The sequence below is a fragment of the Pyxicephalus adspersus genome, chromosome 5 (assembly GCF_032062135.1).
Source record: "Pyxicephalus adspersus chromosome 5, UCB_Pads_2.0, whole genome shotgun sequence".
NCBI lineage: Eukaryota > Metazoa > Chordata > Amphibia > Anura > Pyxicephalidae > Pyxicephalus > Pyxicephalus adspersus.
Window position 1 is genome coordinate 1,854,518 of NC_092862.1, and position 16,389 is coordinate 1,870,906.

The 16,389-nt window shown below is 45.2% G+C and overlaps 1 protein-coding gene across 1 annotated transcript; it reads left to right on the forward strand.

The window, feature by feature from the left end:
• The first annotated feature begins 388 nt into the window (after positions 1–388).
• On the forward strand, positions 389–11,401 carry CYC1 (cytochrome c1). The gene is made up of 7 exons (XM_072410557.1): positions 389–661; positions 3,193–3,383; positions 6,563–6,689; positions 7,048–7,205; positions 8,166–8,326; positions 10,337–10,437; positions 10,957–11,401. The coding sequence occupies exons 1-7, from the start codon at positions 404–406 to the stop codon at positions 11,059–11,061; spliced, it is 1,101 nt and encodes a 366-aa protein (XP_072266658.1). The 5' UTR covers positions 389–403; the 3' UTR covers positions 11,062–11,401.
• The last annotated feature ends 4,988 nt before the right edge of the window (positions 11,402–16,389 follow it).

The following is a 16,389-nucleotide window of genomic DNA, read 5'->3' on the forward strand; positions in this document are numbered from 1 at the left end:
AGTGCAGGAAGGCTAAATATTCACAGATTTATCATCAACTGGAGGTGATAACCCCTTCAACATGTTTTAATTATTTTTTCTGCTTTATGTTAATTTAATGCAAATACTTTGTTCTGCACTGCTCAGAAAATGCTATGCTGTGCACAAATACAGTCTCTGCATGACAGGTGCCCTTGTCCTATAGAAAATCACCCTAATTCTTTATTAAATAGGAAATTTACCATACATTTTCTATTCCTGGTGCTGTCTTTAAATAGAGGATACTCCCAGTGGTCATTTAGAGTCTTTTTGGTTCAGTTGTTACAGAAGAAGCGCCATTCTTGAGCCATTTCATGGAGAGCATAATGACAGGTCCGCTTAGTGCCCTGTTGTCATTGAGCGGCTGTCCCCGAACGCACGGCGCATGCGCAGCCGGTGGTTAGAGGAAGACAGCCGCCATCTTGGTGCACCTATCAATCAGGCTTCAGGACTTCCTCTACCCCAAGGTCACTGCGAGCTGGGAGGAGTAAGATGGCGGCAGGAAGTGACGTGTAGCCGGCTCTTCGAGGGAGGCTGGCACATCCTTTCAGGAAAGATGGCGGCGGCGTGCCTGGTGCTGCGGAGGTCGCTGCGGGCGGGACAACTTCTCGGTAGTAAGCCGGCCTGGCCACAGCCGCCACAGGTAACAGAAGGAGGGAAGGCAGCGGGGCGCTGACACTGAGGGTGGGGTGGCCGGTGGGGGCCGGAGGGTGAAGCTTGGAGTGAAGTGAAGGTCACCCGGGAGACAGGCCGGAGGTCTCCTCTGATTGGTCCGTCAGACCTTCTCCAGCACCGGGACTGTCAGTGCTGCACCGAGGCAGGCCGGATGGGGAGGAATAATATCATGGGGACACCAGGATATCATTTAATGGGACCCCTCCTGTATTAAACACAGCAAAGGGCTTCCAGGCCTGGTGACACCTCTGCTTTGTATACATGGGGACACCAGGATGTTATTCCCTGGCTTAGATAACCAGAGACCCCGCAATAATAACAGTCTGAGCTGCAGCAGAATACTAGGTTTGGTGACCCCACTGCAATGTATAATTGGGGACACTTGGATATTACATAACAGGCTGGGTCAGCAGATCTGTCCTCCTGCAATATGTACTGTCTGAGCTGCACCAGAGAATAGTGACCCCTCTGCCGCCTGTATGGTTCCTCCACCCAGAGTGATACCATGTACAACAGATTAGATAATAGGGATCTCCTGCAATGTGTACTGTCTGAGCTGCACCAGGGTCAGGTGATATAGGAGAGCCAATGACCTCTGCCTGCAACATGGACTGTCTGAGCTGCAGCAGAATGCTAGGCCTGGTCTCCCCTCTGACTTATATATATGGGGACACCCTGATGTTATTCAACAGGATAGATTAGTAGATATGTCCTCCTGAAATATGTACTGTCTGAGCTGCACCCAGGATGAGACGATGCCAGGACTGAGGGTCCTCCACCCTGAAAACCTTATATAAGTGACCTGCAATGTGTACTGTCTGAGCTGCAGCAGAATACTAGGCCTGGTGACCCCTCTGATATATATATGGGGACACTGGGACATTACATGACGGCTGGGTCAGTAGATTTGTCCTCCTGCAATGTGTACTGTCTGAGCTTCACCTGGGATGAGACAGTGCCAGGACTGCGTGCCCATCTAATGGCTCCTCCAGCCTAAATAACCGCCTGCAATGTGTACTGTCTGAGCTGCAGGAACTCCTGAGACTGGGTGACCCCCTTATTTCTGAACATGGTGACACCCTGACAGGTTAGATCATCCACCTGAAACATGGACTGTCTGAGCTGCCGCAGAGTATTATTAGGCCTGGGACCCTCCTGCCTTTCATATATGGGGACACCAGGACATTATTCAGCAGGTTATATAAGGAAACATCTCCTGCAATGTGTACTGTCTGAGCTGTGTCATGTGTCACCATGACATTGTGCAACATGTTAGATAAGTAGATTTGTCCTGAAATATGTACTGTCTGAGCTGCACCCAGGATGAGACGATGCCAGGACTCCTCCACCCTGAATAACCTTATATAAGTGACCCGCAATGTGTACTGTCTGAGCTGCAGCAGGGTAGTATGAGGCGTGGTGACCCCTCTGCCTTTTATATATGGGGACATTAGACAACTGGTTATATAAGTAGACTTGTCTTCCTGCAATGTGTACTGTCTGAGCTGCATTAATGGTAAAGCTCATCCTGAGTCTGGGTGACCCCATTATTTCTGCACATGGGGACACCCTGACAGGTTAGGAGACACCTGAAACATGTACTGTCTGAGCTGCACTTGGCATCAGATGATGCCAGGACTGAGCCTTCCCTCACCTCATGGCTCCTCCACCCAGCGATCCTGCAATACGTACTGTCTGAGCTGCACAAAGTAATTCATAGTACTGAGCCCCCATTGAGTCACCCTGAGATTCGGGGTAATCAGACTCCTCCTCCTGCAATGCGCACTGTCTGAGCTGATCTCAGCCAGTAGGACTGACCCCTCCCCCATACCTGTCAATACAAGGCTCCTCCTACAACATGGACTCCCTGTGCTGCCCCAGGGTTGGGTAGTATGAGAGCTGAGGTCCTGTGTCCATCTCCTGCCCCCTGGTGGTCGTCCTCCATCATTGACCCTTGAGGGTCACCTCTATTACCCCTCCTGGTAGTGGCTTCCCCTGTCTTAGACCTGATTGCTTAGCGCCCCCCTCAGGCTGCTGCTGCTCTACAGGAAGGGGGGCAAATCTATTTATTTATATTGACTATAATGATATCTAAAGCTGCACATATTTTGGGTATAGGTAGGTTAGGGCCCGTGTCATGATTTTATTGCTGGGTGCCAAATTTTTAATTGTCACCAATAAGAGGCAGGGGGGAAATCTTTGTCTGATGACAACAGTCTACAGGGGGCAGCACTGAGTATTGTCATCACCTGATCTCCCGGGCACCAGAACAAAAAACCATTGTGGGGAATCAAACAATGGCAGCATCTGTGTGAGCTCTAACATGACAGGTCCGTTTTAGTTGTAAGGTTTACTATAGCACTGACATAGTCTGCAGCGTTGTACAGAGTCCATGTCACTGTCATAGGAGCTTACAATCTAATGGCCCCACTATGGGTAGGGGGATACTTAATTTGGGAATTGTGATTTCTCTGACTCTTCTTTTTCTCTTTCTCACAGGCCAACATGTCATTCGCCACCCTGTCCCGGGGCCGTAGGTTGGCTCTTTCCACGCTGGGGGTTGTAATAGCCGGTGGCGCAGGCCTGGCATTGGCACTCCACAGGTCCGTTAAAGCTTCCGACCTGGAACTCCACCCCCCACACTACCCATGGAGTCACAGCGGGTTCCTCTCCTCTCTGGATCACGCCAGGTAATGTCCCTTTAAATTCTGCTCCAGTCATGATCACCCAATGATAAGTTCTCACAATTACCCCCCCAGACACACAGATACCCCTATAGGTGGGATTTGGGTGCCAAGACACTGAAGAATCTGAGCCAACAGCATACCTGAAAATCTCACAACGTCCAATCGTTTTGTTCCTGGTATCTGCTTCCTGATTGGCTAGGAGCCACATATCCAATTTTCTTTGCTTGGCTTTCATAGGTTGGCTCCATTGTAATGGAAGCTTGTGAGGTGGAAGTGAAATCGCCAGTTTGATCAGTGCCGGGATTTATTATTCTTCAGTCATTATGATCCTTCACGGTGCCGGGGACCTCCTGTGACTCGGGTATGGTTTGGTCCCTGACCGGCCCCAGCATACTGAATCATGGGGCATTCATACCTGCCTACAGCTACTTCCCACCAAGTTTGGGTGGAACACTGCACCCCATTCATAGAGATCTGGGCATTGCTGGGCAAACAGCTAAGGGGTCATTTGGCTGAATGAAGCATAACGGACTGTGATTGGTGCAGAGATTTCACTGGTCATAGGCAGGTAGTGAGGCGGAGCTCTATCTGATTTGCTGCAGCATCTAATGTACTTTGTTAGAAGCAGTGAAATCAAAGTAAGCAACTTCAGCAGAAGAGTGTGCAAGACTGGAGGGGGAGGCTGGGGGCAGATTTGTTTTTTCGTATTTGTGATTACATTAAATAATTGTGATACATACTGGGTTTAGGGATTCTACATTAGTTTCTTCTTTAAATGCCCCCTCTGCGTGGTGTTAGGCTTTCTCTGGGGCCTGGGAGGCCATTTTTGTTGGTTGATTGCTGGTTATTATTGCTTTATGGTGCTGGTAGGGGTTGTTTTTGCCCCAGCTATGATGTCATCGGAACTTTACTCCACATGTATAAAATATCCCCTGGAAGAAAGTGGAATAGTTCATTAAAGCCAAAATCAAACAAAACAAATTCTAAAAGGAGTCAGGCTGATAAATGTAGAGAAACACAATCTGTTTCCTGAGCTTGAATGTGCTTGTGCACTGCACCACAGCTGTTTCCTCCTAGATCAACCAATAGGAGGACAGATTGCATGTGACCTGCAAAGTGACATTTGCCTCTTGCCACAGCAGCACCCAGACTGATAAGGGGGAGGAGCTGCACTGGTAGCCAATCAGGGCTCTGCTGCATGCACTGGAAATGCTCATCTAGTGTAAACTGAGTTAGCTCCCAACAATAGTGAATGATCCAGACCCGAGCATTGGAGCACAATGGCCTCCTGGCATGAAGTTCTGTGTTGGGTGATGGGCGGTCTGCTAGAAACATCTAATAGTCCCTGGGGGGGTCAGTTGGCTTAATATTTTCAATTCCCTATATACTGTACAGAATAGAAAAGCGTGATTGGTTGCATTTCTTTCACTGAATGTAAAATCCTATTTTCTATACCTGATGTCGGTGCCCAGCTCCCTCACTGCAGAGATAGATTAGTCCATGGGGACAGGAGGCGACGTCTCGCCATGTTGGGTTCAGTGAGCAGATCCATCGTCTTTTTATTCATTACCTGGAAGCTTCAGATGTTTCAGCTCTGCACTAAATCCATTCAGCTAAAGTATTCAGGCCGCATGTTATACAATCACTTCCTCAAGGTGACCTCATGTGTCCCCTTGTGTCGCTTTATGTCCCGGTATTCATAGTGTAAACTTTAAATTAGGTATAACAAGCATTTCAGCACCTGGGAGGCTCACAATTGGCTTATATACAACCGCATACTGCTTCACCTTTCCTGAGACTTGAGTAACAAGACAATATGTGCAGAGCATGAGCGTGCAAGCATGAGCACACAAAGCCAATCACTGTGTAAAATGATATTAGGCAGCACGGTGGCTCAGGGGTTAGCACTCCGGCCTTTGCAGAGCTAGGTCCCTGGTTCGAATCTCGGCCAGGACACTATCTGCATGCAGTTTGTAGGTTCTCCCAGTGTCTGCGTGGGTGTCCTCCCACATCCCAAAACCATGCAGTTAGGTTAATTGGCTTCCCCCTAAATTGATCTTAGACTACATTAATGACATATGACTATGGTAGGGGCATTAGATTGTGAGCTCCTTTGAGGGACAGTTAGTGACATGACTATGGACTTTGTACAGCGCTGTGTAATATGATGGCGCTATATAAATTCTGTGTAGTAATAATAATATTGGCAGAGATGGACTGCTCAACAGATTATTCTACTGTACAGCAAAAAGTTTTACTTTAAAATCTGTGTTCAACCCAAAAAAAATTTTTTAAGCCAGGTGGGAAGAAATTTTTTTAGGTGGGTGGCAGCCCCTGTATTGTTACCCAAAAACAGCCGGATGGTTACAGAAAAGTACCAGGAAGATACCTAAATTCTAAGTCCTGGCATTGGCTAAGAACACAATTAAAGAATCCGGTTCTGGTGCCTGATTGGTTAGATGCTCGGATTCTCCAACTCACAGTCAGCCCCTCTGCATTGTTCACCGCTTCCACCGCCAGATCTGCCGCAACTGATCGATGCCTAAATGCTGTATCGATGGAGATGCCGTCTACCACTGACACCGCACAAAGAGAAGGCGGATAAGCTAGCTACCCAAGATGGCACAATCAGGAGAGTTTAGCACCTGGAGAGGGAGGGTTCTGATACCGATCTCCCTGAATTACAAACCCCTGCTGGCATAGACCTAGCCATGCTCGCCAAGGAAGTGGCCGATGTCCCCTCAGCCATACATGAGGCTCTGCAACAGAACACACAGAAGACGTATATTTCTACCCAGCTAATCTTGCAGTCCTCTGCCATACTGCACAGCCAGGCCGGGGACACATTTGCTGGTTTGGCAGTGCACCTCTGGCTTGATCCCTATATGAGCATCACATCACTGCTTTTCTCCAAGAAGAGGTCATTTCCATCCAGGAGAGATTTTCTTGCCGGCATGAACTGTAAGACCTGTCAAATAAAAAGTCTATACTGTTTGGCAGGTAAAACGGTCTCTGTGTATTTCAGATGTATAAAATATCAGACAAAAGGAGTTTAGCAGACCCATAGGTAGAAATTGAGCAGCTTTTGTTTGGGGGTGGAATTTGCTTTAACCTGTGTAATGTCCTTTGTAACGATATGAAGCTCTTGCAGCTCTATGACCGTTCTTCTTCTCCCTCTGCAGCGTGCGTCGTGGCTACCAAGTATACAAGCAGGTGTGTGCGGCCTGTCACAGTATGGACTACCTGGCCTTCAGAAACCTGGTTGGTGTTAGCCATACAGAAGCTGAAGCCAAAGCCTTGGCTGAGGAGGTGAGAATTTCCCTATTCTGAGTCTGAGGTCCCTCAAAGCTTTTGTTTAGTTAGCCCTCCGCCCTCCCCAGCCTTAGACATGGGTGCAGGGATTTAGACGGGAGCTGTCCTGACTGCTCTACCTGTTGGTGTAGCCGGCAACCCATAGAGCTGCCTCACAATCATTGCAATGTATTGGTAGCTCTGAGAACTCTGTAGGACTGCAGGGATGGGAGCTCTTGGTGACAAGATGGATTCTTTATATCCCCTTCTATTGTTTTGGCCGCCATCTTGCATTTTAAGAAGCATATTGTATAGGGACAGGGGTTCTATCTATTACCCACTTTCTTTATAACTTATTTTGTCTTTTTATTTTCAGTTTGAGATCTTGGACGGTCCTGATGATAACGGAGAGATGTTCACCCGCCCTGGGAAACTGTCTGACCGCTTCCCCAAGCCTTACCCCAACCCTGAGGCAGCTAGAGCATCCAATAATGGCGCCCTACCCCCTGATCTTAGCTACATTGCTAACGCCAGGTAATTAGGCCGCTGGCTCAGTGGTTTGCAGCACTGGGTCCAAGGTTCAAATCTCAGCCAGGACACTATCTGCATGGAGTTTGCAAGTTCTCCTTGTGTTTGTGTGGGTTTCCTCTCGGTTTCCTCCCATATCTCAAAAACATGCAGTTAAGTTAATTGGCTTCCCCAAAAATTAGATTGCGAGCTTCTTTGAGAGACCGGGAGTAACATGACTATGGACTTGTACAGCGCTGTGTAATGTGTTGGTGCTATATAACATATGTTGTGTAATAATAAGCCATAACATTGTTCATGTAAATGCCAGTGCAGCACAATTACATTGTAACTATTGTATTGGCTTACTAACACCACTAATGGGGTGAATTTAAACCAGACCTTCCATGAAAACACACCAGACCCCTTTAGTGCCAGCCGCCCTCCCCATAAACAGCTTAACACTTGCTGACACGAAAATAAATCTCTGCATTGGCTCCAGATTTTAACACTTTTTGGATGCACAGATGGATGCCCCCTCACCTCATATCTGCCTACCAAGAATAATGGGTGCTTGAAATGCAATGTGATTACACAGGAACACATTGCCAAGGCTGTTGTGATTACACCTCATGCTGGTCCTAGAAAATCATTGAAAGCCAAGGCACAGGAATTTTTTTTAATTTGTTTTCGGGAACATGTTTATTATTATTTATAAAGCACCAACATATTACGCAGCGCTGTACATTAAATAGGGGTTGCAAATGACAGACAGATACAGACAGTGACACAGGAGAAGGAGACGACCTTGCCCTGAAGAGCTTACAATCTAAGAGGTGGGGGGGAAGTATCACAATTGGAGGGGGTATAGGCAGTAATGGGAAGTTGTGAGGGTTTTGAAAGACAAGATGATTTAAGCTATTTGCATTTTGGAGTCAGTAAAAATGTAAATTGAACATGCACAAACTTTGTGTCTTTGTATTCCAGACATGGAGGAGAGGATTACATCTTCTCCCTTCTCACCGGATACTGCGATCCTCCAGCCGGTGTCACTATGAGGGAAGGCCTCTACTTCAACCCTTACTTCTTAGGCCAGGCTATTGCTATGGCACCTCCTATCTATGACGAGGTGCTGGAATATGATGATGGTAAGTAGTGGTGGGTATGTCAGGTCAGTGGATTGTAACCCTTCTGTTAGGGTAGTAGAACGTCCTTTGCCTGTGCAAGAGTTGGCTATTCAAGCAAATCTGGAAAAAATATTTTTATGATGAAAGGGCCAAGGCTCGGCTCCACAAAATGTTTTCTTTGTGACATTGGAATAAGCTTTATGTGGACTTCAATGTCCTAATGTGGCAATTTAAAGCGGAACTAAACCGATAAAAAAAATCACACTTGCCTTTAAATTCGTAGATCCGTCAATGGCGCTGAACCTTTCCTCGAGCACCGGGCGCTATCTTTGGGCCTCTTGCTATGTCACTCTATCTTGCCCACTGTAAGGTGTTGCACTTAACAAAAAAAAAAAAAAAAGATGTTTACTTTATATAATGGCTGTCTACCCTTTTATGTAAAGTAAAATTATTGAGTTTAGGTCCGCTTTACCTCTAGATCCACCTTTCACTTTCTGATGTCCCCAGAACAGTAAGTGAGGGAATCTCCCCAAACAAGCAATAAAACCCTGACAGATTTTTTTCAGCCATCCCTGATGTTTGCAAAGCCAAAAAAGTCTGGAGCACCAGTTTATTATTATACTTATTTCAGGTTCAGTTCTTGCTGCAATATGTACCCCCCCCCCCAATTCACATAAACCCACATTTACACTTCAGTGTTTTACCCGACCCCTTTTAGCTGGAAGCACAACCAAGCAATTTTCAGTAACTGCTGTTTTTGGGTCGTTACTGAACAGCTGGGTCACAATACAGGGGCAACACCCGTCTACAATTTATTCCGACCAAACTTTGTCTGTGTTAAACACTGCACTTGCATACATATACCTGTTCTTCCCAGACCTTCCAGCTTTGGACTCCCCCATTTTTTTGCATCCAGCTCCCTTTGACTGGCACTCATCTTCTTTACCCTCTGTAGCATTGCAATGCAGTTAGTGGGATCACTCTTGACTTGAATGACTGAATTGCAGGACAGCGTGAGTCATGAGAACCATCTAGAACCATTATGATCTAGAACCTCGCTGCTATAACTGGCATTGAACCCACACACAAATTCTATACTTGGGATTGCATTACATTCATAATTTGTATTTTGTAATTATATTTTTGTTCGACATAATGTATCTTCTGTACTACTGCAATTTTATACCTACAACTCACCGCAGTCATATAATAACCAGCGTCTATATTTTAATGCCACCTGGCAGCAAAGTATGAGGGGAAGTACAACCAGGCACATGCACGCACTAACACAGGCAGGTATGCAGACATTCTTCTCTGCCTACACACGTATTTATATAAGCACATGCATGCACACACAGTCCCAGTGTTATATAAATGCTGCAGACCTCACCACCCTTGCCAGGATATTGGTCTTCTCACCCGCACACAGCCAGTCCTGCCCAGCCACCTCCTCCCCTCGCTCACAGCTGTCTCTGGCAGTAATGGAAGGAGGGAGGCAGCCTGAGTCCAGTCCTCTGCCAAGCTGGTAATGTAAAGCTATGCAATGATGGTGCCAACTTAGCTGTCAGTTTTCTCCATCCCTTCCGGGCTTCACAATAGAAGGGTGAAATCCTCACCCCCACTACTAGGTGGCATTTGTTTGTGGCCTATGCCCAGAAATGGCACAAATACATTACATATGTTGAGACCTATAAACATAAGTGGGTGTCCCTTCCACCCCTTCATACCTGCAGGGACCCTCACAATTATCTGTATGGGCTGATGCTGTGTAATGGTTTACATTGCTGTTACCTAGGTTTGAGAACTCCAGGTAAACATTGCTCTGTCATCTCGAGGAACTAATAATTTGATATACCTAAAGCTATACTAAATACCTGGTGATCCTGCCAGTCTCCTTCCAATTAAAGTACTTCACCCTGATTTCCAGCAGAGAGGAGATATGGGGAATAACAATAAACCTGCAGTGAGGCATGATTTAGTGATTTCCAGGGAATGGTACACAAATAATCTATGGATATGTTGTCTTTTCAGGGACCCCCGCCACAATGTCCCAGGTGGCTAAAGACGTCTGCACGTTCTTGAGGTGGGCTTCTGAACCAGAACACGATGACCGCAAGCGCATGGGCCTCAAAGTGAGTATACTCATGGGGCAATCTCCCCTACCAGCCATACGCTAGGCGTCATGGGGCAATCTCCCCTACCAGCCATACGCCAGGCGTCATGGGGCAATCTCCCCTACCAGCCATACGCCAGGCGTCATGGGGGAATCTCCCCTACCAGCCATACACCAGCTGTCATGGGGGGAAATAACAGAAAATCTCCCCCTTTTTTTTTTTTTTATACTTTGAGCGTAGTAAATGTGGAAATATAAAACTCTTAGGCTAAGTACACACGTCAGGTGATTTTCACCCAAAAATCGCTTCAGGGCTGATATCAGACCAGAATCTGGCATGTGTACAGCATCTACAGCGACGAGCAATTGTAATGGAAGTGAAGGGGAGAGATGTACAGAGCTCGCTCATGCATCCTGCAGCCTTTTGCCGTTGGAATGTGTTCTGAAATAAATTATTGCATGTGTGTACCCAGCCTTACTAGATCTCAGCTTCAACTCTGCGCTCTGACCATACTAATGGTGTCTTTTCACATTACAGATTGTCCTGATGACAACTTTCTTGACCGCTGTTATCTTCTACATGAAGAAACATCGGTGGTCAGTACTGAAGTCCCGGAAGATCGCCTACAAACCTCCTCAGTAACACAGTGATTGTATTTGACTCATCCTCACCCTGAACCCTCCTCATTCTGTGCTCACAGCGATGGATCGCGTCCCTTCTGCCTCCTCAGTGTGAGGGCTGCACCCTGGACACAACGCTGCATTGTAATATTATTTGCCCGGTTTTGGCGGCCTCCTGCGGTTTTTTTTTAAGCTGATTACTTTCATTTCTTGTTGGTTATTCATCAGTTTCGTCCATAATAAGCCACCTTATATGGGAGGGGAAAGGGACTCAATGGAAGGTTTCAGGAATTTCATGATGTCTATTGATTCCCTGTCTGGGGAGGCTCATAAATTAAAAAAAAAAATCTTTTAAAAGGAAAGCCTGGAGGATTGTCTTTTGTTAGGTGTATGGGTGAAACGTGGACAAATGATTGATTCATTGGGTATTGTGGAGGGTATTTAGATAAATAGAAGCATAGGGTATGGGGGGGGGGTTCTAAGAATAAATTATGTTCCTTAGTTGCCAACTCCTTTTTCAAACAGGTTTACTCCGTAATTCATTAACATATATAGATGTATGATATACATGTTATTACTTCATAACAAGTCCATAAAACAATATACAGATTCATTTTACAGTAGGGGCCTATATGTGGCACTATACAATCAACTGCTAGTATTAAAACAAACCTTAGGTAAATCCCAGAGCTTGGATATCCATGTACATGTTAATATCTGCTACCTGGAGGAAATATCCTTCCACCCATCCCAGTTTCCAAGTAAATGGTTGCAGCTGTAACCCGACTCCTTTCGCCTATAACAAAGGCTTCCTCAGGACCTTATAGGTGAACCTTATTTGAAAAATTTCTGCCAACAAACCCCTCTAATTTCTCTTCCTTTCCTTTTTGTGAATGTATTAACATAGAAAAAGAGAACGCTCCCTTACCAATAGTAGATAATTATGGCCTACCCCTGTTATATATTGACCAAAAGGTTAAATACAAAAAGGAAAGGAGCAGAGGTGTGTTTTAGAAATCTAACATATAAATAGTTGTATGCAATATAAAAGATTAATACAAGATATTCTTTTGAGCATGGTATGACTTCACAAAGCATATAAGCACTACTCCAAATAGAAATAATGAGATTTAGTGGGCATAGTCTGGACCAGGGGTGTCAAATACACAGTGGGCCAAAATGAAAAATTTGGACAAAGTTGCAGGCCAACCTTGATATCTACAAATATCTACAATTGAAAAAGGTGGCTAATGAATGTTGATGGGGGGGGCGCGTCGCTTGTGATGGGTCCTGACTGAAGCACCAGCAGGGCATTCTGAGATTTGTAGTATTAGTGGTGCATGCAGTGTCTCCCGGCGGGCCAGCTCTAGTGGACATTTGGTGTTTTCTCGTGGGCCTGAGTTGACGCCTCTGGTCTAAACAGTAAATCAACCAGCAACAAATGTGAGAGGGTAAAAGTAACAGGAATTAAAATGGTTCATTAGTCCAACGCATTTCGCCTTTAGGCTTCTTTAGGGCTATTAGACCATAATTAAACGTTTTATATTTGGGAGTGTAAGCAGAAGAGGGCGCTGTGCGTGTTTACGGGTAAATACAAAGCCCCACATGTGTACAGTCATCAAGGAGCGCCCGACGCTTTGTCCATCTAAGCATTTAAAGACCACCTCCGATCACTTTATCTCCTCTTCAGGAATCCATAGCTGCTCTTTTCTCTGAATCTAAATCACACGTTCAGGTTTCAGCTCAACAGCCCAGCAAGATTGCAGAATGCTGATTGGACTCCGGAGTGGTCTGGTAGTCGGCAGGAATCTCAGTTAGGTCCATTGGACTTTAGGCTAAATATTTTAAAATTAATTCACCTTGACCAGATTGCCTAGAATACAAAATAGAGAAAAAATAGAAATCCAAAACCACATCACTTCATGCACTGAAAATTACAAACAAAGGAGAAGGGTAATAACGGATTTATGTGGTAAAGATTCACCAAAATGGGTAACAATATCCTGAAAGTAATTACAACTTTATTAATGTGAATAGATAAGTCCTTAAATATGCTGATATCAGAATCTACTGTAACATATATATTATTAATATTATTATTCAGGATTTGTATAGCGCCAACATATTACACAGCGCTGTACAATAAATAGGGATTGCAAATGACAGACTAATACAGACAGTGATACAGGAGGAGAGGACCAGGCCCCGATATATATGTTTATCATCAATTTGAGAATTACAGTAATCTAGCAACAAGATGTAGGTTATGCATTTTGCAGATAACTGCTTCCTCAGAAGACATATAAAGAAATGGACATTTGAATACACTGTAATTTCACCAATTATATATGAGAAATCTATACAGGTATTAGAATCAAAGGTATAAAGCAACAAGATGCAGGTTACGCATTTTGCAGATAACTGCTTCCTTGGGATATATAAGGAAGCAGACAATTGAAGGTGTTTTTCTAATTATATATGAGAAAAGTATATAGATATCCGAATCGGTGATATATTTAGTGAATTTACAGTGCCTTTGATTGCCTATTTACCCCTGAGGAAGCCGTTACCTGCGAAACGTGTAGTAACCTACATCTTGTTGAAAATCAATGAAATGAATGGAAAGATCATCTGATGGTAAAGCCAATGGAAGCATCAACAGCTCATCAGAATCTGATTCTCACAATAATATGGTATCATATCATGGATCCACTGCAACGTGTATCTGCTATTGACATTGTGACACTAAGGCAGGATTGGAGGTGGAAGGGAGATATATTTGCCCAGGATTCCTCTTTTATGTGAGGTATATGTGCCCAGGATTCCTGTGTGAAGTAGCAGGTGGAAGATTCTCACCTGTGAGATAATGAAGAAGCACTGAGAGTGGGTATATAACATAGAGCCATGAGCTCAGTCAGGGGGCTCAGCTTGGCTTGGAGAGACACAGACAGGGGTCTGTGTGAGTTCAGCTCTGGAGACACAGCCAGGTGGACTGTGTGAGTGAGCCCTGCTGGAGACACAGACAGTCGCTCTGTGAGAGAGCTCGGCTGAGAGACTCAGAAAGTCAGTCTGGCTGATTAAGCTCAAAAGTGAGTAGAAGGTTGCTGCAAGCTAAGATTGTTACCTTTCTAGTTTGATGTATCTTTACAACAAATATCCCTTCTTCATAACCCTCTCCTATGGGGTTTGTAATTTTTATTGATTAGTGTGCCTACCACCAGACCTGCAGATTAGTTGAGCATGTTTTGTGGTGTATACACATCTACCACACTGCACAGGCAGGGAAATCCGTCCCCTGCCTTCCATACATGCTGTACTTGTGCTTGTGGATGTTCTTTGAGTGTTTGCAGTCCAGGGTAGAAGACGGGATTCTATGTCTTTGTACCTTGTATCTGTAAAACAAGAGGACTAGTAATGGTGGGATGGCCAAAACATACAGCAGTTGTTCTCACCTCCTAAGGTGTCCTACACCCACCTACCTACCCCATACACGGCCCTCCCACCTACCTACCTCATACACAGCCTTCCCACCTACCTACCCCATACACAACCGTCCCACCTGCCTACCCCGATACACAGCCTTCTCACCGCTCCTCTTCCGCTGCATCTCTTTGTAGTTCTCCCCATTGGCTTCCATTTCACATTAGAATCAAATTCATCTCCCGTGCTTTGCCTTCAAATCCCTCCACAGTTCTTGTCCCACTTACCTTTCTGACCTGATAGAAAAATCCCCCCCTAGCCGCTCTCTTCGCTCCTCCAATGACCTACTAACGTCTTCCTCACTCATAACCTCATCATACACACGGCTCCAAGACTTTTCTTTTTTGCCCCAATTCTCTGGAATGGTCTTCCTCGAACAATTCGGCTTGCTCCTACTTTCTGCTCATTTAAAGAGCACTGATGGCGATCTGTGTAATGGAGGATCTCCTGAAGCTCTTCATGCAGCTGTGGCTTCATTTCAAATACCAAAACTTGCAGACCGTACCACAGAATCTCTCATGATCTGTGTAATGGAGGATCTCCTGAAGCTCTTCATGCAGCTGTGGCTTCATTTCAAATACCAAAACTTGCAGACCGTACCACAGAATCTCTCATGAGATGTTGATGCTTCTTCGGCTTTACCAACAGATGATCCTTCCATTCATTTCATTACATAGAACATTGATTCTTGTGACCAAATAAGACCAAATTCCCTGTAGTTTTGGTGATAAATGCCTTCTGTTTCAACAGCTGCTTTTGTTTTTCCTTACTCATACTTCCTGTAACAGTGACAACATACTGTAGATATATTTCTATTAGACACCAGGTAGTACCTCCCTCCCCCCAACAGGGGGCTCAGTTCCAGAGCCAGAAGTGTAAAGTGGAAGTGAAGACAGTTCCTTCCAGTACAAAGTTTACTGTACAGCTTTTAGAAAAATCACCTCCACATGCCACCCCCTCCAAACTTTTAATGCACGGAGTCAGCACCTCTGCCATACAAAGTAGTAGACGCAGCCACCGTCTGTGATTCGGTGGCCTCTGGTACCCCTCCAAAAGCAATTACTGCCCACCAGGACCATGCAACCAAGAATGTGTCCCCCTGTCAGTATATAATGCAATGTAAATAGGAAGGTAGGGAAACCCCAAGCTGTACCCTTTCCTTTATTTAGTGATGGTTGCCAAGCCTTAAATGCGTATGAGCAAAGAGGAGCGAAATTAGAATAGGAACGGCTTTTTTACTGCCGCGTTTCGCGTTATGGCTTCCTCAGGGGAGGGTACAGACTTAATTGAAAAAAGTTCTGAGTGATGGGGTTTTACATAGAGATCCTAATAATGGGGTTCACTATAATAAAACTCCCCGTGTACAACGGTACAGACTTTGTTACAGATAAATTCAGCACAGGCAAAGTGTAATTCAATTTATAGCGGGGGTTCAGACGAGCCAATAAAGGGTCATCACCTGCTCCTCGTGTACGTATATACAAACTAACAAAACACAGAAAGATCTGCCTTCAACCGTCCAATCACGTGCAAGAAAAAAGCAGAACCTGCAAATAGAAAAGAATGCGTCTGCTCTCCATGTAGAATTACAAATCATACAAAAACAACAAATTCTTCTCTTCAGCATGAATCAAAACAGTGAGAATGGAGGTTCTCTTTAGTTATTTATTTTTGTATTTATATAGTGCTGACATATGCCAAAGCGATGTACAGAGTCCACAGTCATCTCGCAGGGGAGCTCATAGTCTAATGTCCTCACCATAGGCAGCGGACGCCAGAGTACATACAAACTCCATGCATACAGTGTGCTGTCTGAGAGCTCAGTGCTTGCAGGGTGGGAGTGCTAACCACTGAGCCACCGTGCCATCCC